The sequence below is a fragment of the Portunus trituberculatus genome, chromosome 21 (assembly GCF_017591435.1).
Source record: "Portunus trituberculatus isolate SZX2019 chromosome 21, ASM1759143v1, whole genome shotgun sequence".
NCBI classification, from domain to species: Eukaryota; Metazoa; Arthropoda; class Malacostraca; order Decapoda; family Portunidae; genus Portunus; species Portunus trituberculatus.
In genome coordinates, this window is record NC_059275.1 from 1,243,802 (window position 1) to 1,266,793 (window position 22,992).

The following is a 22,992-nucleotide window of genomic DNA, read 5'->3' on the forward strand; positions in this document are numbered from 1 at the left end:
ATATTGTCTGCTTAGGATAGTACAAACTGCATCCTCTACTCAAATAAATCTATGATTTCAACAGATTTAATTTGATCTAAGTATTCAAGATATATAAATTTAAAAAGTTTCAGAAAGAAAAGTTTAACACTCTACAAAGAAAAAATATGATCACAATGAAGAAATCTAAAATTGAAAAAAAATAATGTCAAAATCAGTACAAAATTTAACAAATTCATAATGTCAATAGGCAATTTCAATCTTCTCTAGTTCTCTAAATTGTAAATCTTAATTAATCTAAACTTTCATCTATAAGTAAAACTGCATTTTCACTCACCTCAAATTTCTTTCCAGGGACTTCTTTGTTTTCTTTGAACAAAGGTTGTAAGGTATAGGCATTCTTCTCTGAATCAAAACCTAGTACTTCTTTGCGGAAGACTTTGGGATATGCGCTTCTCATTTGTTGAAATATTAACCTGAAAAAAGAATTTGAAAAATATATAACTTTTATTTGCAATATAGTACAGGCAACCTGCACTTAACAAAGGTTCACACAACGAAATTTCTCTACAACGAAGGTTTCATTTTACTACCATCTCCTCATTTAACGAACACCAAACTCGCTTTAACGAAGTTTTATCCAGATAATTTTTTCCGAGTTAGAAAGGCCCACCGTATCATGCAAGCCAACAAGCTTTTGAATACACCAGCGCCTCTCGTGGACAACACGCGCACCACTCACTGCCCCTGTTAAAAATAATAACAGCATCAGCAGCAGTTCGTCTTCCCTCGCTCAATTTACCACCAAAACGCCCTGCAATACCGCCTAGTGTTGCTAAGAAGACCAGGAAGTCTCTTACTCTCCAAGTGAAGCTGGATATTATTCACAGACACGAGGCGAGAAAACCAATAGCATTGCTCGCCACCATCTTGACTCCATCTACTGTCTCTACTATTTTCAAGTCAGCACTCTATTAAGAAGGCTGGTGAGACCGTAACTTCCTTGCAAGCTAAAAGAACCACCTGAACTCATGACTACAATGGATAAAATGGAAAGCCTTGTGGAAATGTGGTACATAAGTTTTGTATGTGATACAATGATGCGCCCTTTGTTTACATTCCACAGGTTGCCGGTTAGTGTCTTTCCCGTTTCACTCTCTCTCCTTTCATAAATTTAAGATCATCAACATTATAAAGTTATGAACATACATACATTAATGTACATTATAATGACTTAAATTAAACTGCCTAAATGTTTAACTTCATAATTTTTACTTTCATTAAACCTTTCACTGTACTATGATGCACTCTCGCTTTGTTTACTCTCAAAGGAAGTTCAAGTCAGGGGTTAAACTTGTTATAATCGGTTCATTTAATGACGTTTCGTTTAACAAAGGAATTTTAGGAACGTAACCCCTTCATTAAGCGAGGATTGCCTGTACTAATTTATCATCCTGTTGAATACCAAGATAATAGCAAGAGGTCATAAGAAATGTTAATTAGGAAATTTATTTTTGTGTATACAGTAAGCCCTGCACTTGGTGAATCTCAGCTTGGCAAAATTCACTTTTAGCGGTAGGGTGGCCACGCTTGGCGATTTCAATTCAAACTTAGAAGTCCCCTGGCGGCTGCACGGCGAACCACGTGGCTCCCCGGTGAAGTCAGACCTCTCTCTAAACCTATCAGAACGTAGTGTGAGAGTTCCCTTCAGCCATTTTCTTTGTGCTACCCTCTGTTCTGCTAGAGTGGGAACAAATTCTGGTGATTTACCGCCAACATGACCTCTACCAGCGCAACAAGTGGTACCTGTGGGGGTAAGGACAATGGTGGTGGTGGCAAGGACGAAAGTGGGAGAGGGAAACGGGTGAAAAAACAGGAGTTTCAGCCTTTATATCATGTCTTATTAACTTTTATTTTGTTATTTATTGGTGTGTTTTCTACATGCGTTCTAATATGTGAAGGCAAAAGATTTTATTTCAGCTTGATAAGATGGTATTTTAGGGGACAAAAGAGGGATTTTGGTAATGACCAAAGACTGATTGAAGCATTTTTTAGGCAATTCATATGGTATAAAGAACTCGTGCTTTGCGAAATTTGTATTTGGCGGTGGTTTCACCAGACTAATTAATTTGGCAACTGGAGGAAGCTTACTGTAAGCCATTTTCAGCATGTAAAAAAAAAAAAAAAAAAGTTTTAATGAATATGTTGTTTCAGCAAGCAAAACCTGAAAATAAAAGCAAATATATATATATATATATATATATATATATATATATATATATATATATATATATATATATATATATATATACAGTAAGGTCTCGGTTTACGTCAGTTACGTTCCTGAAACATGACGTAAGTCGATTTTGTACGTAACTCGAATTTGCGTACATTTCAAAGCATATTATCGAGTTTTCAACCATTGTTTATGGTCATTCAGGTAAGTTAAAGGTTATATTGTTATATTATTTACAACTATGTAAGAATATGAAACACAAGCTTGTTTTTGTTGTTGATTAGGGCCATGAACGCGAAAGACTGTAGGTTGCCGAGAGGGGTGGACGCCTGAGGCCGCCAGGAGGGTGGGCAGGTCGAATGTTGTGACGCCCACAGGGCGGACAGCTGGGAGCGTAGTGCAGTGCGGTGGGAGTAGAAGCGTGGGCAGCGGGGCAGGAAATGCAATAGGAAAGAGCAATAGGGATCAGCAGACAGGCGCAGACGGTGCAAGTCAGCTGCGAGTGTCGTGTGGCCCAGGCGAAGGCTCCGGAGTTGTTATTGTTGTGATGGGTGTGCGAGCCCTCAAGGTCGTCAACCTCCCCGTTGTCATGGTAACGGGCTTCCCATTTTCTTCTTCCCTCCCTCACACACAGCTGCTGCCTCCCTTCTCATGTCTTTTAATTATGTCCTCTTTTTCTTGAAGCATAATGATTTTCCTTTTCTTAGCATCACTGCTGTCACTAAGAAGTTTTCTCTTTGGTGCCATTGAGCAAGATACTAAGAACTTGAATCAGTAAACGCAGAAGTAGGATAACACTCTTGCCAGGGGCGATGATGTGGTGGAACTGAGGCAGGGTGTTATTGTATTCAAGCGTGAGGCGGGCGGTGTGGCAGGCAACCACCAACAATAACAATAAATCCCGCACTTTACGATTTAAAAATTTTCAATTTTTTAAATCTTAAATTGCCTTATAGTGGACTGACGTACCTACGAGTTTGATGTAACTCGAGACCGACGTAACCCGGGACTTTACTGTATGTATGTGTATATATATATATATATATATATATATATATATATATATATATATATATATATATATATATATATATAAAAATATATATATATGCTCCAGTCTTGTATTATGGAGGTTCAAAAAAGGATTCTCCTGATTTATGCTTACATTTCAATACCAAAAGTTGTACTAAATAATCCTGTCTTGAAAATAAATTCTACATGTTGGATCATTACTGAAGGTTCACTAAAATTTTCTTGTTTATTACACGATTCTATGGTATAAGGTTTTTCTTGTTCAAGTCAATGAGATCTTACTATTGAGACCAGTTAAAGTGACTGCTGTGAATGGGGCATACTTATAAAACAATACCAGGAAATCAAACCAAACTTATCCTAACCAAACCTTACCTAACTAAACCGAAGCTAACTTAAACTAACCTAACATCTTATCCTTAATTCACCTAACCAAACCTAACATAATTTAATAGATTCATTTTTGACTGTCCGTGCATATCATATCAGCCTAGCAAGCTCATATCTGCCTTATTAAGAATAATTTTGATAACTTTTAAACAAATAGTTCTTATTGTATGATCCCGACCTATCTTTACTTAACCTTGTCATATGTACTGTACCTAATGGCTAAGTTCGGGCCCAGGTCTTTGTAGAACTAGCCTATGTTTATGAATTCTTTAATTCCTATTTTGTGGTATGTCTAGGCCACTCCCCTTTTGGTGGCAAACAGCTTCAGTATGTACCTATATGTATGATAGTATCATTTGAACAACAGAAGAAAATGATAAAAATGACTAAGTAATATATGCTGTTAATAGCTTGGTATTTTTCAGACCATTAAAAACTACACTTTTCAGGTACCATGGCTGCATTAGAAGAAATCATAGATGAAAAAATGTATGAAATGGAAGAATTGCGACGAGTGAGGATTCCACGTATTGTACCTAAAGATCACAGTGACCCATTTCATTATCTTTCTGGTGAAGAATTCCTTGAGCATTTTCGTCTGCCAAAGGATGTTGTATGAGACCTCATTGAAGAAGTTAGGCCACGTACACATGTGGACAGGCTTGGCACAGGTACGGAACAGTAGCTATTTATTCAAGTATATATGTAGATGGTGATATTGCTATAGAATATTTTACAATACTTATTGATTCAAGACCTGGGAAACCATCTTCTGTATTTCTTTCCACAACTCTGTCATCCTTTTTCATGTGGAGTGAATTGGGAAATTTAAGGTTCTTCCACACTTTTTCTAGTCTTTCTTACTTACGGAGTGAAGGGGCCTGGGGATCCCCTCCTCTGTATTTTCCTCATAAATAGACTAGGCACAATGCAGAGGGAGAGGGAGTATATAACTCCTTAAGTCCCTTGGTATATGTTTGCATGTCTTTCCACAGGATGTGGCATTCCTCTGCATTTGAAGATGCTAGTTACCTTGCGGTACCTAGCCACGGGAAGTTTTCTTCTTACGGTAGCTGACATAATGAATATTGCAAAATCATCAGCATGCAGGGCTGTTGGAGAGGTGGTTCAACTTATTGCTTTCCTGGCACCAGACTACATCAAATTCCCACAGCCAGAAGAAGCACGTCAGATGGCCTCAAAGTTCTATGATATTGCTGGTATGCCAGGTGTATTGGGGTGCATAGATTGTACACATATTCCAATATAGAGTCCAGGTGGGAACAACGTTGAGATGTATAGATGTCGAAAGGGGTTTTACTCGTTAAATGTCCAAGGTATTTATGATTCAGAACTCAAATTTATGCATGTTGTTTCAAGTTGGCCTGACAGTGTACATGACTGAAGAATATTTTCTAATTGTTGTATCTGTCATCTTCTAGATCAAGGAGATTACAGGGGTTTATATTTGTTAGGGGATAGTGGGTACCCGAGTCAGGAATATTTACTGACTCCACTCCTAGCTCCAAGAACTGAAAAGCATAGGAGGTATAATGTAGCTCATATACAAACACAGAACTGTATTGAGAGGGCATTCGGTGTACTGAAAAGAAGATTTGCATGCTTAAGCATACCCTTGTGAACCAAACTTTCCAATACAAAAAGAATTGTGATAGCATGTGCTGTTTTGCATAACATTGCTATTTCAAGAAGAGTGGACATGTTAGATGTTGAGGTTGAGGCACAGGAAGTAGTTGATATATTGGAGGATGAAGATGAACATGAACTGGATGCCACACAAGTTAGGGAATCATTAATTAAAAGATGGTTCTGAGGGCCAGTTTCAAGAACTTTTCCCTGTGTATCCGATTGGGCTCCAGTGTAATAATACTTTTTCTTTTCTAGTTCTTGCTTGATAGGATTAACACTAAGTTTAAATAAGAATATATATAAGGTTCCAAAAGGTAAAGAAAGGAAAATTATATATAAGATCTTATGGTGTATAATGTAGGTATTGCAAAGTATAAATAGTATGTAAGAATGAATAAACTTAACCATCTATTTTTAATGCTAATCATTACACCTTGTGTGTGTGTGTGTGTGTGTGTGTGTGTGTGTGTGTGTGTGTGTGTGTGTGTGTGTGTGTGTGTGTGTGTGTGTGTGTGTGTGTGTGTGTGTGTGTGTGTGTTGTGTGTGTGTGTGTGTGTGTGTGTATTTACCTAGTTGTAGTTTTACCTAGTTGTAGTTTTACAGGGCCTGGGCTTTATGCTCGTGTGGCCCCGTCTCCATATCTACACTTATCCAATCTTACTTTAAAAGTGTGCACACTCTTTGCAGACACTACTTCTTCATCTAAACTGTTCCACGTCTCAATACATCTCTGCGGGAAACTATATTTTTTAATATAATATGTGTGTATTTACCTAGTTGTATTTACCTAGTTGTAGTTTTACAGGGCCTGGGCTTTATGCTCGTGTGGTCCCGTCTCCATATCTACACTTATCCAATTTTTCTTTAAAACTATGTACACTCTTTGCTGATACCACTTCCTCACTCAAACTGTTCCAAGTCTCAACACATCTTTGCGGGAAACTAAATTTTTTAACATCTCTCAGACATCGTCCCTTCCTTAGTTTCTTACTATGCGATCTTGTGCTTCTAAAGTCATATTCTTCTCTCAGGATCAGTTTCTCATTATCCACTTCATCCATTCCGTTAATCAATTTATAAACTTGTATCAGATCCCTCTCTCTCTCTGCTCCAAGGTTGGTAGATCCATTGCCTTTAGTCTCTCCTCATATGCCATCCCTTTAAATTCTGGAACCATTCTTGTAGCCATTTTTTGTAGTCCCTCTAATTTTCTTGTGTGTGTGTGTGTGTGTGTGTGTGTTTTAACTACTTTTTGAAAATGTGATCATAGTCAGTGATGAGTCTGGAAAAAAAATTGATTAACAGTGTTGCACATATTACATTGAATTTCTTGGTAATTGTCTCCCAAGCTTCCTGTTTCTTGGCTATCATGGAGTAATTACCACTTTTATCAAGCACAACGTAAATAGTTGGTGCGCGAGCCAAACAACATGGTAAGCGTTTTGATTTATTGCCGTACCAATACATTCAGGAACCAGCTGTTACTCTCAGGCTGCTCACAGGTGAATGAAGCACGGGAATCTCTTGCCTGTATACCCAGTTTGGACATTCACCACCCATTTCTGACTTAGCACTCAGGTTATTCCCTAAAGAAAATGTTTGATTGTGAATGGGCTTTAAGAAAATTCAAAAGAGTAGGTGCAAACACCATTAGGAGCATTTTAAATTTGGTGCTTGAATTGATTATATGTAGCAATTTTGCCAATTACAATTGGCTTTAAATTCTGTTACATATTTATATTGATTTCATAGTATAATATGATACTCGTTGCCCCATACTATTGAAAAGGTACAAATATTTCTGGGATTTGTAGATGTGTAAGAAATGCTGTGACGTAAGTTATGTAGTCAAGAATGGGCAGTGTTTATTTAGTAGGCATTCATGTCTCACTGCCTAATTTAACTTGCATTTTCTCTGAACAATAAAGTACACAGGTAATGGCTACTTTTGTGTACTGGTTTAAAATTGGTGCCTACTAGGAGGTACCTAAGAAGTATAGCAGCCTGTTCATAAGGACTAGGAAGGCTTGATAAGCGACACACCCACTATTTCTGGAATTTGCCAAATTTGCAACATTTCCTTTAAACAGATGTCTTGTGATAAGCATTAAGTTTATAAGATGAATTCTAATGCACAAAAATTCTATTATAACTTTTTATTTGTACATGCCCAGTATGATAACTGGATCTGTTGAATTTAATACCATAGCTAACCAATTCATCAAAATACACATGTACTTGGATTAACGTGTACTTTCACCTTTAGCAATATCCACAAAAACTTGTGTTACACCCATAGATATACGGATAGCATGTCTTCAGTGCATACTTACATGCGCTTCTTCTTTGGTAACGTGACAGGCATGTTGTTAGGCAATTTGATATCCACATCATAATGGACTATATTTTTGTTGGGATTCCTCATTGTGACCTCATAAAAGTTAGTAGTTAGGTCAATAAATTGTCCTCTCCCAAAATCACCAGGTTTCCGGGGTGGTGGACAAGGATCTGGAAGAAAGAGAAGTAATACTTGTATAAATTGTTAATAAGAACTTTGAATATAATCTGTCACTATACAGCACCACTATACTTTACCATAAACATCATATTAACATCTACTACAAAAATAGTTTTTTCACAGAATTCAGCAATACATTGGTCATTATTGTGACATATTATTCTATTGATTTGAAATTATAGCATCATTCCAATTAGTAAGAAAATTAATTTTATCATAAAAGTGTTAGAAACCATATATCTTAATTTGACTAAAAATTGACGCTAGAGGAAAACGTGTGTTTTGTCTGATTCAAGACAACAAAAAGCCACCTCCAGCCCCAGCCCTAAGAAACACAATTTCCTGCCTTTCAAAGATAAGCTTGAGCTTATAAGAAAGTGTCAGGCAGGTATAGTTCACAGTGTCGTTGCAGTGCAAATGGGTGTCCCTAGATAAACAATATCAACAATTTGGGAGAAAAGGGACAAGTACCGCGAGACCGCTAACATAACATAACACAAATAATAGGATAACAAAGGGCCACCAGGGCTAATCTAGATTATCCTGTATCAGTCGCACAGCGACCTCGTCATCAGTACTTAAAGATACACTTACAAGTACACAATACATTATATACTAATTCTAAATATTTGGCCCATTAACAGGGCTAAGTCCTGCAGCGAATTCCTCTACAATCTGTGATCCCCATACATGGGGATCATGTCTTGTTTAACTATAGTAAATTTCTTATAAAAACTATCATGCAGCACTATACATAATTATAAATCTAATAAATTTAAGTGCTTATCTAATCTGTTTATAAACATTGTCAAACTACTGCTATTTACAACCCTCTCTGGCAATGCATTCCAGAAGTCTACCACCCTATGACTAAAGAAATATTTTCTTATATCTAACCTGCAGCCTTGCTTTCTAATCTTCCTGCCATGATTTCTAGTCCTACTTCCCTCCTCTAAGGTAAAGAAAGATCTCACATCTATGTAGTTTGTATCTGAGAACATTTTAAATAACTCTATCATATCCCTCTTATACATCTCCTCTCAAATGAAAACATGTTTAATTCCTTTAATCTATCTCTATACTCCAGGCGCTTTAATGCTGGTATCATCCTAGTTGCTCTTCTCTGAACTGCTTCTAACATGTTGATATCCTGCCTATAATGGGGTGACCAGGCCTGTATGCAATACTCTAAATGGGGCCTAACATAGGAATTATATAAGCTACGCACCACTTCCTTACTTTTATAACTAACATTTCTATTTATAAAACCCAGGATCCTATTTGCCCTATTTCTTGCTTCTAAACATTGCTTTGAAAATTTCATAGTCCTGTCTATCACTACTCCTAAATCCTTTCCTCCTCTACTGCCTCTAGCCAACATCCCTCCATCTCATAGCTTAAAGTTTGTGTTGTCTTTACCTAAATGCATAACCTGACACTTTTTAGAATTAAACTCCATCTGCCACCTGTCTGCCCATGCTATCAGCCTGTCCAGGTCTCGTTGTATTCTGTAATTGTCCTTTTCACCCTGTACTGCACATGCTATCTTAGTATCATCTGCAAACTTTGATACTTTGCTACTAATTCCTATATCTAAATCGTTAATGTACACCAAGAAAAGAAGAGGTCCTAGCACTGATCCTTGGGGTACCCACTAACCACTTCCTTCCACTCAGACATTGCCCCATTTAATACTACTCTCTGTTTCCTATCAGAAAGCCATTCACTAATCCAATCAACTAACCTACCCCCTATCCCATGTAGTCTCAATTTGTACACTAGCCTCCTATGCGGTACCTTATCAAACGCCTTGCTAAAATCTAGATATATAACATCTATGCTATTTCCATCATCTAACTCCTTGGTAATATATTCTAAGATATCGAGCAAATTTGTAAGACAGGACCTCCCTGATCTAAAGCCATGTTGGGTATCTCTAATTAATCTATTCTCATTTAAATGCTCCCAAATACTACCCTTAATGATTTTCTCTAGTATCTTACATACTATACTAGTTAAACTGATCGGTCTATAATTATTCGCATCATCCTTCCTACCTTTTTTAAATATTGGTGTAACATTAGCTAACTTCCAGTCCTGAGGTATCTCAGCAAACCTAAGTGATCTTTCAAAGATTAACTTAAGTGCTTCAGAAATACTGTCTACACCCTCCCTAAGTACTCTGGCATGTAGCTCATCAGGACCACTAGCTTTCCTATCGTCTAGTTCAAGAATAAATTTCCTAATAATTCCCGGTTTTATATCAATATTTTCTAAAGCTCTTAAACTACTCGTCGCACTGTTTGTAACAGGATTTCCTATTCTTTCCTAGTAAATACTGAAGAAAATTGTTCATTCAATAATTCTACTATGTCTTCATTTTGATCCACTACTACACCATCTTTTCTGAGTGGTCCAATCCTATCCTTATTTCTTTTATCACTGACCTTGTAATAACTATATAATTTTTGGGATCTTTACTCCCAGCTCTAGCTAGTTTTATCTCTGCCTGCCTTTTACTTTTTTATAACCTTACTCAAATCATCCCTGACCTGTCTGTACCTAATCAAATCTACATCTTCCCACTTTTCTGCAACTCTCTATATGCCCTCTTCTTCTCTCTGATCTGTCTACCTATCTCATGAGTCCACCATAATGGCTTCCTGTTTCTCTGCCTTATATCTTTGTAAGGGATACACTGCATCACTATACCCTTTACTACAACCTTAAAAATATCCCACATCTCCTGTGCAGTTTTATTTCCAAAACTATCTTCCCAGTTTACCTCTCCTAATAACTGACGTAACCTACCATAATTGCCTTTCTGATAGTTTGGGACTCTAGTCTTATTCACTATATTATCCCTACTGGAATTAATGATAAATCTAATTATATGATGGTCACTGTTTGCTAAAGTCTCTCCTACCTCAACTTCCTTTAAACAATGCTCAATATTTGTTAGTACTATGTCTAAAACCTTCCTCCCCCTAGTAGGTTTATCTACCATCTGCACTAAATAGTTATCCTGAAAACTTTCCATAAACTTATTTTCACTAGCATCTCCTACCATCCTCTCCCAGTTTACTGACTTAAGATTAAAATCCCTAAGATAATTGTCTGACTAGTACACCCCTATTTATCTCATCTACCATAAGGTTGTCTACATCTGCTGACTGGTTAGGTGGTCTATAAAAGCTCCTACTCTAATAACCTTACTTTTGTTTACTCTAACATCCAGCCATAAGGACTCTACTCTGTTATCTACCTTAATACCATTAACCTGACTGGAAATGAAGGATTTTTTACATAAATAACTACTCCTCCACCTATCCTACCAATTCTCTGGTGTAAATACATAATGTATCCATCTACTTCATATTCTTTTCTATTTTCCCTAAACTTTTCCTCATTTACCCATGCCTCTGTGACACATCCAACATCTAAGTCCTCCTCAACTATATAACTAGATAACTCGTCCTTCTTGTTCCTAAGACTCCTGGCATTTACATAAAAACATTTAAGTCCTGCTACCTTCCTAGATGCTGTCTCCTTATTTGGAATCCTAATCTTCTCCTCTCCTATTTGCACCTGGAAATCTTTCCTAATCTTTTCACTATCTCTGTTTATCCTATCTGCAAGTGTTTTTATTTTCAAAAATGTACTGTACAACACCCTAATGTTTAATAAAAAAAAGTTATATATAAATGAAGCCTTTAATAGTCTAAGTTAGCATTTTTTTAAGGGGTTATAGTGATGTTTTGAGGTCTGGGCTGGAGGTTGGTCCCTATCCCCCCTAATTCTTAAGTATTTTATGGGAAAAATTGCTTCACGATTCGAATAAACGCCGATTCGACCGATGAAAAACCGCTCTCACCCCCATCGAATTGCAAGGATCCCCTGTATTACTGATGCTTTTTGTCTCCAAACTAGTAATAATCAATATTTTTAGTTTTTGGTTTTAATTTAGCACTGAGGTTCAGCCTCTTTTACTCTGCCTCCCTATCACTCCACTTTCTTTCTCCCTCCCTCCCCATCCCCCATATCTCTCTCTCTCTCTCTCTCTCTGAGACAAAGCTTTTGATTCCACTCTGTCTTAAAGAGCTGTATGAGTCTCCTACATTAGTGTGGAATCCTCGGACATGACAGAAACCATGATCAGGTGACAACTGGGTCGCCTGTTTCCTTGCCACATTAAGTTGGCTTGGAAGTGGGTTGTGGAGGTGAGGCAAGATGTATTAGTGTGTGCCCTGCCAAGAGGAGTTTTTCCAGCTAGGGTAATGTTTGCATTGTGGCTGCCAGGATGGCTTAAGTATCTGAAAGGACTGCTGGGAGTAGGGAGATAGATGCTGCAGGAAGAGGTAGTAGACACCTACCAAAACAATAATTTACTCCCTGTGAGGTCTAATAGCACTAGTTCAGGGAGTGCTGTGAACTTCACTTAAAGGTAGTTTTGATCTCGCTGAACATTTCCCTTTGTGTCTCACAACTCAAGGGGGCAGTCACAGCCTGCCCTCTACAGACAACTCCCCTCACAAAATTACTAACACTTGCCATACACACACCCTTCACTGAAATTCAAAATAAAAAAAATGATGACTCCAAATCCAGCCTTGGAGTCCTCTTCTGGGGAGGGGACCAGAAATGTCCCTAGGCTGGACTGCTCTCTCAGTGGTAACCCAAAATGTCTTGCAACCTCCTCAATATTTTTCTACTTTAACTTCTGCAACATACAGTGTTAGATCTAATTTTTAATCTGTGGAACACCACCTCTCCTTTACTACACCTCAACTTCTTTTCCTCACTGAAACACAGCTGACATCAACTGATAGTAGCCCTTTCTCTGTTCCCGGTTATCTTTCTCTATCCTCATTTTCATTCCAAAGCTGGATTTTGTGTCTGTGTGCAACAACTTTACTTGCTCTTGTGCACACACTCTTAAATCTTCCGAGTTTTCCACCATCTGGCTTAGACTCAATAGTTACTCTCTAACTAAATTTATCTGTGCTGTCTATCTCTCCCCTAACTCCTCTGACTATAGTAAATTTTTTTACTATCTAACTTCCAAAGTGGAGCACATTCTATCCCTCTATCCTTTTGCAGAGAGCTCCATCCTTGGAGATTTCAATGTTCACCACTAGTTCGGCTTTATTCTCCCTTCACTGACCATCCTGGTGAATACCCTTCAACTTGGCTTTCTTCCATGACCTAGAACAACTGGTGCAACACCCTATTTGCATCCCTGACAATCTTGGAGATACGCCCAACATCCTTGATCTTCTTCTTACATCTAATCCTTCTGCTTATGAAGTTATCCTAACTTCTCTGTTGGGCTCCTCCGATCATAATCTTATTTCAGTATCTTGCCCTATTTCTCCAATTCCTGTTCAGGATCCACAAAAACGGCGGTGTCTCTGGCGCTTTGCCTCTGCTAGTTTTGACGACCTGAAGATATTATGCTCATTTTCCCTGAAAAATTTACTGTTTTCCATGTCAGAGACCCATCTCTATATGCTAAACACATAGCTGAAGTGACAGTGTCTGGCATGGAGGTGTACGTTGCTGAATCTTTTTCTCAACCTAAACCTTCTACACCTAGGTTTAACTTGGCCTGTTCTCATGCTATACACAATAGAGAGGTTGCCCACAAAAGGTACAAGAGCCTTCCACCACCTGAATCTCATGCACTTTATATTTCTGCCCGAAATCATGGTAAGTCTGATCTTTAACTTTCCAAACTTCATAAATAGAAAATGTCAAAATCTTTCAAACTCCAACTCCACTCGTGACTTCTGGCATCTGGCCTAAAACATTTCCAATAACTTTACTTCCTCATCGGCTGCACTGTCCAACAGCATGACGTCATGCATGACTTACAGCGCACTGTAACAAGGCCCAGAACACAGATGACGCTTCCAGGGTTCAGACGTGTGGCCAATCACAGAAGCACCTGATGCAGTTGGTGTTTATGTTGTGTGTCTACATAGTGGCGCTCTAGGGTTGCACTGTGTCCACTTAATGGGACACGAAGAAGCATAATAGTGCAGTGTACAAAGACAATTAGTGTGGTGTCACCCACAGGCGACTGTTTGGTCGTCGACATCTCATTTACTCTCCTGATATCCCTCTCAAGGGTGGTATGTATTATGGAAATTTACTTTTACTTTCCTTTTAAATTTATATATCCTGCCCCATTTTGTATGTCTTGTATGATAAAGCCATAAGTAACCATTTTGGCTGACACGCCAGTATCACCTCTTCCCCAGAGGACAATAAATAACTGGTCATCAGCTGTTTTCATGATGGCAAAGGAGTGATTTGAACATTCCTGTACAGGTCCAGCTACAGCAGGCCCAGCCACATAATAAGGCTGTGTTTCTCACCCAGTGGTGGAGATGCTCTTCCTCCATGTTTTTTGTCCCTCCTTGTCCCCTGGAGCAGGTGGATAATCTTGCACTTCTGTAGCGAAGGATATTTTATCAGTTTGGTTAAGGAGAAGGTGAGCAGATACTCTATGTTTTTGAGAGACAGTGACACCATGGTAACGTGGAGGCTGTGGTGGATAATGCAATTCCCCTATTGTATCACACGGGTTGTCATGTGGTGCACCTGAGGAGGGGAGTGCATACCCATCAGCCTCAAGCTTGTGATCTTGCTGCAGCAGGTGACATGATCGCTTCAGAACCAGTGGATTACTGAGTTAATATGGGGTCATTTACTAGTTCACAGGAATTTTCTTTGCTTTCCTGTGAACTTGCAGACCACCACATGGGTTTATTGGCCACAACAAGGAGTAGCTTTTGATGCTAATGATACTAATGGCCCTGTGTTACAGAGGTTTTGGCTGAGGACACCAGGGCTTGTTTACACATGATTTCTGATGATAGATGAGCTAGACTGATGAATTACTGCTTCCAGCTGCTCTCTCGGCCCACAAGGTCACAGGTTGGAGAGCAAGTTAGCTCAGATAAAGAAGAGGCACTCATTTTTTTTAATCAGATTTGTTAACTCCCATGCCAATTTAAACATCCTGCCATGATGTTAGTCTATATAATGTTAATGATGACTTTTGCATGTTATTGCTAATGTTTTAATTACTTGATTCTGATGAGGAATGATCTCATTACTGATAACCTTAAACCTATGTCTCTCTAGAAGACTGTTAAGGATAAGAACATAGCAAGTGACATATTGTTTGAGACTAACACTGTTATCATGATCCAATAGTTTATGCAGAAATATATTAATCCAGAGATGTCAAAAGTGAAGCAGATCCTTATATTTTTTCAGGAAAGTTCAAAGGATGAGATCTGTATAATGCACAGCAAGTTACCTGTTGACAGTTGTTGTCTTGATCATTCCCTAGTGCTAAGGTGTCACTTGATATCTGTCCCAGGTAGGTTTACCTTGGTTAATAGCCCAGAGATTTTTTGAGGGAATAAGTTTAAGAGCTGCTTTGATTTCTAGGTGAGTATTCAGTAATCCTTGGTACATAACATTATTCAGGTTAGAGATTTGTTTTCCTTTCATGTTATTCCCTCACAAACCATGCTATTCCTCCCTTACATTTCTCTGTCAAGGACAGATAGAGTATGGCACAAAGCTTTGATTTCCAAATTGCTCTCTTATGGTTTCTATTCTTCTCTCTGCAACTTTATCTCAAGTTTCCTTTCTCACCGTTCTATTATAGCCATGGTAGACAGCCACTGTTCTTCTCCTAAATCTATTAACAGTGGTGTTCCACAGGGTTCTGTCTGTCACCCACTCTCTTTCCATTATTCATTAATGATCTTAACCAAACTTCTTCCTTTATCCACTCCTACGCAGATGATACCACCCTACATCTTTCCACATCCTTTCAGAAAAGACCAACCCTTCAAGAAGTCAATAGTTCACACAGGGACGCTGCAGAATGCCTGACTTCTGGTCTTTCTCAGATTTCTTATTGGGGCAGAGAAAATTTTGTAGTTTTCAATGTCTCAAGAACTCAATTCCTCCATCTAACAACTTGCTATAACCTTCCAGATAACTATCCTCTCTTCTTCAATGACACTCAACTGTCTCCCTCTTCCACACTAAATACTCATATCCTCAATCTGTCCTTTACTCATAATCTTAACTGGAAAATTCACATCTCATCCCTTGCTAAAACAGCTTCTGAGGCATCTCTGCCAGTGTTTCTCGCCCCTCCAACTGCTAACTCTGTACAAAGGCCTTATCCGTCTTTATATGGAATATTCTTCACATGTATGGGAAAAATCCATTCACACAGTTTTATAATGATGGAATCAAAAGCTTTTTGTCGCATCAATTCCCCTCCTCTGATTGATTCTATTCAGCCTCATTCTCACTGTCGAAATGTTGCATCTCTTTCTATCTTTTATCGTTATTTTTGTGCTAACTGTGCTACTGATCTTGCTAACTGCAAGAATTCCACATGGCATGCTGCGGGAACGGAGCGGCAGCAGGTATAAATACCGGACAAACTTCGGGACATAACAGATCTGTCTGGTATTTCCATTAGATATAATGGATCCTTGGTTATAAAAGATCTTCAGATATAACGACAGATTCCTGTCCCTTTATCCTTCATTATATCAAGGGTTTACTGTATCCTCATTTTTGCTACAAAGCTGGATATTGCTTCTATGTGCACAATGACTTCACTTGCTCTTGTATCCATGCACTTGAATCTTCCAAGTTTTACGACATAAGAATTCAACTCAAAAGTCACTCTTTAACTAAATTTATCTGTGCTCTCTCTCCCCTAAATCCTATGACTATAAGAAATTCTTTGACTATTTAACTTCTAAAATGGAGCACATTCTGTCTCTCTATTCTTTCACAGAGATCTCTATCTTTGAAGATTTCCATGTTCACCTCTCCCTTCACTTTTTTTTTTTTATGTAGGAGGGAAACCAGCCAAGAGCAATAAAATATATATATAAAAAAAAGGCCCACTTAAAATGCTGGTTCCCTTAAGGGGATGTCACTAATTTAACTTTTGTATGTAACATTAGAATGTGATCTGCTGCTTTGGTTAGCTTAAGGATAAATCCCTTATATAATGAAATATAATTCATATTGTACCTGAGTAAATGATGCAAATCACTTTTAGAGCAATGAATATTTATGCAAATTTTATGCACTACATTCATTTCCTTTCTCTATCAAGTCATTATTTGAGTGTTTTGTTCTCGGTGTTTTTTGAAGGAGTAACTATTGAAGAACAATTTCTAGTGAATAATGTTTCCTTAAGTACTCTCCATCCATGTAAATATTACTTACTTACAAGTTCTCTGACAAGCTGGTGATTTAGAGAGAAAAAAAATGGTAGAAAATGTTTGAAACTAAATATATTTATTTCAGTCAATAAGAAAAATTAAGACAAACTTCTTTCCAACAAAACAAAGCTCACTTGTTTTGGTTAAAAACTAACAAAGTTAAAACCTTCTGAATGAAAAAAAAAAAATAAAAATTTCAGGAGAGGTCTTTTAAAGTTTAAAGATCCCACAGCCTTCCTTTAAAAACATGCTGCCTGGTAACCTTTCCCCTTCCTCTTTGCCACTACCTTGTGTTTACTGTCATGCTTCTGGAGAAGTGAGGTAGTGATACTGATAGCTAGCCTATGTAGTCAACTTTTTGTAATATTACAACTTCCCTGAGAGTAGATTTGCTTGTTAGCATTTTTGTAATTGTACCAAATGCTTTATTATTGAATGGAGATCAATGTAGCAGTGGTTCTTAACCCTCTAGGAACTGCTCTTTCCCTCCACGCCCCACTGCATCTATTGACAAATTTCACTCCCAGATTTAAAATGAAAATTTTTTAAAATGGCTTTTTAGTCTATTTACTAAGCATGAATTACATTAGTGAGATATTTGACACTGCTCTAAGCAACAGATCTTGAATACATGGTTAGTGAGATATTTGACACTGCTCTAAGCTACCAGATCTTGAATACATGGTTAGTGAGATATTTGACACTGCTCTAAGATACCAGATCTTGAATACATGGTTAGTGAGATATTTGACACTGCTTCTTAGCTACCAGATCTTGACTACGTGGTCGAATGCTTGAGAGTGCACAACGTAAATCTCCTTCAACGTTCAGGCGGTTTCTGTACTTGGTTTTGATAGCAACAAGCGTGGAAAATGTAGTTTCACATAGATATACAAAAAATAAAATGTCTCGGAGACTTTTGAAAACAAGAGTTAGTAACGACGATACTTCTGCATTATTTTATAAGCTTATCTTTACAGTACTGGCCCATGCTCTTGTCATGAAAATAACCCATAAATGGAAAAACTCCTACTTTTCACCTGAGACTCATGCCCCCCTGGAAATCACCCATGCCCCCCTAGGGGGGGCACCCCCCAGGTTAACCAGTAAGAGGTCAGCACTGATTTACCTCTGAATACTCATCCAGGTCACCAAATATTCCACTTTCATTTTTTATTCCATATAACTCAAAATGGGCATAGAAAAGTAAAAATAAGAATTAAAGTTCGAAATTGCCATTTTTTAATGTCCAGCTGGAGCTCTAAATTTACCTCGCTCAGTGATGCTGCCAGACGTACAACTTCTGAATGAGGATTTTTTAATCGTTTTAACGATATTTTTCTCCTACGAGACATGTGTATAATGGTTACATATTCATAAATTAACCCATGTTTTATGAAGTGAAAAATACAAAAAAATATTTGTAAATACTGTAATAATATAATGTAAAAAATAATTTGCTCAGTTTACCACAAAATATTGTTTATTATTTTTTCTTTCAGTATCTAAGCTTCTTAGTATTGCAGCAGGGTATGATATTCTTCAAAACAAGGCTCAATGCATAGAGCTACATCACATTCATGACAGTAATACCAAATGTCGCTCCGTATTTTAGGGGTCACGCTAAGGCAGCAGGGAGGGGTGGGGGAGGGGGATGACTAACCTATGTCAGAATGGCGGGAAACTGTGCTGATATATGCTAGACACTTCAAAGAACATAAATATTGAAACTGGAGGGAATTTCAAATGCATGGAAACCGAGAAAGGGACAAACGTACTTGTACGTGATTGACCACAGATAGTAAGCAAAGACTCCACGTACATGTTGACCTCTTACGGGTTAAGAACCACTGGTCTAAAAGGTCATTTTAGGGAAGTCCAGGGACTATAGGTAGATAGAAAGTGTATATCACTAATCAGCAACATACCTAACCTTTCGCTAGTGATATCCACAGACCACAAAGAGGCAAAAGGCAAACATTCAGGTGCTCAGGCCTGAGATAGGCTGCTCAATGCTACCAGAAAATAATCACTCATTTCCAATATATTAAAAACACATAGATTCTACTTCAATAACCAATAAAGAAGCATTACCTGTGTCACCAACTTGCCAATAATTGCAATATCTTTATCTATTTTCCTAATAAAAACCAATTAAAAAAAAAATTCACCACAAAATTTTAAGTTACCAACACCATATTCATATTTTAGAAAGAGAAAAAAATTTTTCACTAAATTTTTGGAAAAATTATTAAATCTATGGCAATGCCCCCTTGAAGATTGGTAAAGATTTAGCCAAAATTAAGGAACAAATGTCTTGAAACCTCCCTCTTCAAAAAAGTCAAGTTGCAGGAAGACAGAAATACAGAAGCAGGCAGGGAACTCCACTTTACCACAGAAATGATTGAGAGTAAAGGTCAACTCTTGGATTAGAGAGTTGGACAGAATAAGGATGAGAGGAAAAAGAAAGCCTTGTGCAGCAAGGCTGCAGGAGGAGGGGAGGCATGCAGTTAGCAAGATCAATAGAGCAGTTAGCCTGAAAATAGCAATAAAAACAGAAAGAGATGCAACGTTTCAGCGGTGAGAAAGAGGCTGAAGACAGTCAGTCAGTGGAAGGGAGTTAATGAGATTAAAAGCTTTTGATTCCATCCTATCTAATAAAGCTTTGTGAGTGGAACCCTCCTAATCATGTGAAGAGTACTCCATAAAGGGGCAGATATGGCCCTTGTACATAGTTTGCAGTTGCAGGGGCATAAAAAAAAACTGGTGGACACACCTTAGAATGCCTAACTTCATAGAAGTTGTTTTAGCAAGAGATGAGTGGTGAAGTTTCCAGTTAATCCTTATACCATGTCATAACAGGAGGGAGCGGTTTCAAGATGCGTAAATAAAAAATGATTGAAAATTTCCTTGAGTCCTTCAGTGTTCAAATTATTTTCACAAACACTGGAATAATTATACATCTTTAGAAAGCTAAGGAGTTGCTCTTTGCTGTGGTATAGTCATTACTAAACAAACATAACATATATGCACGACACAAATCAAACAATAGTAAAAAAAAAAAAAATAGAGCAAGGTAAAATTATTCTTTTATTTCAGATTAATCACTTTAACATCACAAGACAGAGCTAGGCGTGTGTGTGTGTGTGTGTGTGTGTGTGAAAATCGTGTTTCCGTAAGAGACGGGTGGGGAGGGGGCGAATATACTACGGATTTGCGACTGAAACGTAGTGTAGATTAATTCAAAACAGGTCGAAATCTCCTAGAGAATATATATATATATATATATATATATATATATATATATATATATATATATATATATATCATCCAAAAGTGAGCTGTTGGTGTAACTGGAGAAAAATTACCAGCAAAATTTTGCTACTCGATAATAAAACATGTTCACGAAATATCAGCGGCCCGCGTCCTTATCACAGCTTCTTTACGTGCTGGCACCACACACTAACATGGATTGCCTTCTTATGATGCAATACACTTAAAGAACACTCCTACTTGCCTCCATTACGAATACTTACTGTCATTGAGAACATGCCACGGCATCGTGTCTTACTATCAGCAACACCAAACTCTAGGAAATTTGTTATAGAAGCACCAGCACAGCGCTGGCCCTGCTACCGCTGTAGCTGCACCAGTGACCAGTCTAGAAGTGGAAAAAGGCCTTCGTACAACGGGATTGTTGTACTCTCTCTCTCTCTCTCTCTCTCATATATATATATATATATATATATATATATATATATATATATATATATATATATATATATATATATATATCACACGACGTGGTTGTTTTCTACTAAGATGACTTTTGTGAAGGAAAATAAAATGATCCTGTATTTCATTAATTAAATGCACGTATTATGACTTATATGAAGTCTAGCACAATGCTTATTTTGGTAATTATCCTACAAAATTATCCAACATGTTGAAAACTATCTACCTAGTACCTGTGTGGAACAGGTAGCATTGGATATATTTACAAATCAATAGTTTAATTTCGTTTATTCTATAAGAAATTTTCACAGTTCTCCTTAAAATAGAATTTATTAGTACATCGCAAAAAGTTAAAGGTAAACACGTCTCTAAATGGGGTTACAATACGTATCCATCAGTTACTTCCCAAGCTGGCTTTGAAAGGTAGCCTGTGATTGGATAGCGGCTGTCAGCCTCCATCGTTGATAGAAAGGAGTCGAGGCGGGATTAGCATCAGCAAAAATCTCTCTCTCTCTCTCATTATTATCGTTCAGACATTCAAACAAGTTGGAGGAGGAGGTGAAAAGAAACACAGGTGCAGGGAGACGACTATATATAATATTATATAGATAGTTATAGTTTTGCTGTATGCTTGTTCAGGGAAACAAGTACCCCTGAAGCATACAGCGAAACTATAGTTGGGAGTAAACTCACCTCCCTGCACCTGTTTTTCACCTCTCCATTATCATTATATTCATTATTATTATTTACTTATTTATTATTTAATTTTTATGGTATGGCCTATAGCGAGTCATTAGCGCCTGTAGGCATACTTCGAGTATACGTGGGAAGCGCAGTTAAGCTTCCACCCATCAGTGGCGCAGGCAATTTTATTTATACTGGTAGCCAATATTAGGGCTCATATCACCACCCGAGCGCATCTTCGGTGTAACGACCTAAAACCTGCGGGTATCATGGTGACATATGTAGCTAACTTTAAACCACTCGACAAACGGCATAGCTTCAAAGCAAAAAAAAAAAAAAAAAAAAAAAACAGTATGTTACTGTATTACTACTACTACTACTACTACTATATCATTATATTTACTATACTACTATTACAACAGCAACTACTACTACTACTACTACTACTGCTATTACTACTAGTACTACTACTACTACTACTACTTGTCATTATTATCAGTTATTATTATTATTATTATTCAGACATTCAGATTATTATTATTATTATTATTATTATTATTATTATTATTATTATTATTGTTATTATTATTGCCATCATCATCATTATCATTATTATCATTATTATTACTACTGTTACTATTGTCATCACAACAATTGGTAAAAGTAGCAGTAGTAAAATTAATAGTATTAAGAATAATACACAGTAATAATACCCTTCTCATCTTATAACTGGAGAATAGTTTAAATGGATTTTTTTTTTCAGAGCTGAACCTAATTTAGGCTGGCTTGCTTATATATGAATGTGTATGAAACAGTTGAGCCGGTAATTAAATGACTAGCAGGAAGTAATGAAGCATGCAAAACTAATCCCTCAATAACACTGAGTACAGGGAACTTTTTACAGCATACTCACCCTGTTTTGGGTGGCCTTCATCCATTAGTTACAATAAACATACCAACACTAACTACCAGTACACAGCTTACCCATTATGTTCCACTGCATTTTCAAGGCAAACTTTGATCATGATCTACCTCTCCTTTTTAACTATTCTGATGGCTTTAGTTTTGCTAAAACATTTGGATGTGATATATTGAAGTAAGTAAATAACTGATCTCCACATTTAAACTACACAAAAGTAAGAATATCAGGGTCTGGAAACCATAAAGATAAACCATATTCAAAGAACTGTGCACTTATAAGTAAAGGAGTTGCATTGGGGAAGAAAGGTGTAGAATTATGATAATGGAATTTTACAATGAAAAGCGATGTAAATGATTATGCTATCATGTGCAAGACTGTTTCTCAAATCTAAAACATAAATTCTAACTGGAAACATTATTTTCTACTGAAGCATAACAGAATGTGAAGTCTGATAACACAAAGTAAGAAATGACGGCTTCCTTTAATTGTTACCTAAAAACCCTGTGATGTGATTCAGTTGATTTCGACTGGTTCATGAAAACCTATTCTTGGAATTGAACTCATC

The 22,992-nt window shown here is 37.4% G+C and overlaps 1 protein-coding gene across 2 annotated transcripts in view; it reads right to left on the bottom strand.

Annotated features, from left to right (window-relative positions):
* The window catches only part of LOC123506853 (protein argonaute-2-like), a 136,580-nt gene extending 115,800 nt beyond the window's left edge, over positions 1 to 20,780 (bottom strand). The window contains exons 1-3 of one of the 2 annotated variants that reach the window (XM_045259208.1): positions 20,623 to 20,780; positions 7,621 to 7,795; positions 317 to 455 (exon numbers count right to left, since the gene is read on the bottom strand). In XM_045259208.1, coding sequence (XP_045115143.1) covers positions 317 to 455; positions 7,621 to 7,795; positions 20,623 to 20,647 — 339 coding nt within the window. In that variant the 5' untranslated portion in view covers positions 20,648 to 20,780. Of the gene's footprint in view, positions 1 to 316; positions 456 to 7,620; positions 7,796 to 14,185; positions 14,256 to 20,622 lie in introns of those variants that run through there. The other variant, XM_045259209.1, reaches the window with a different exon arrangement.
* Between the last annotated feature and the right edge of the window lie 2,212 nt (positions 20,781 to 22,992).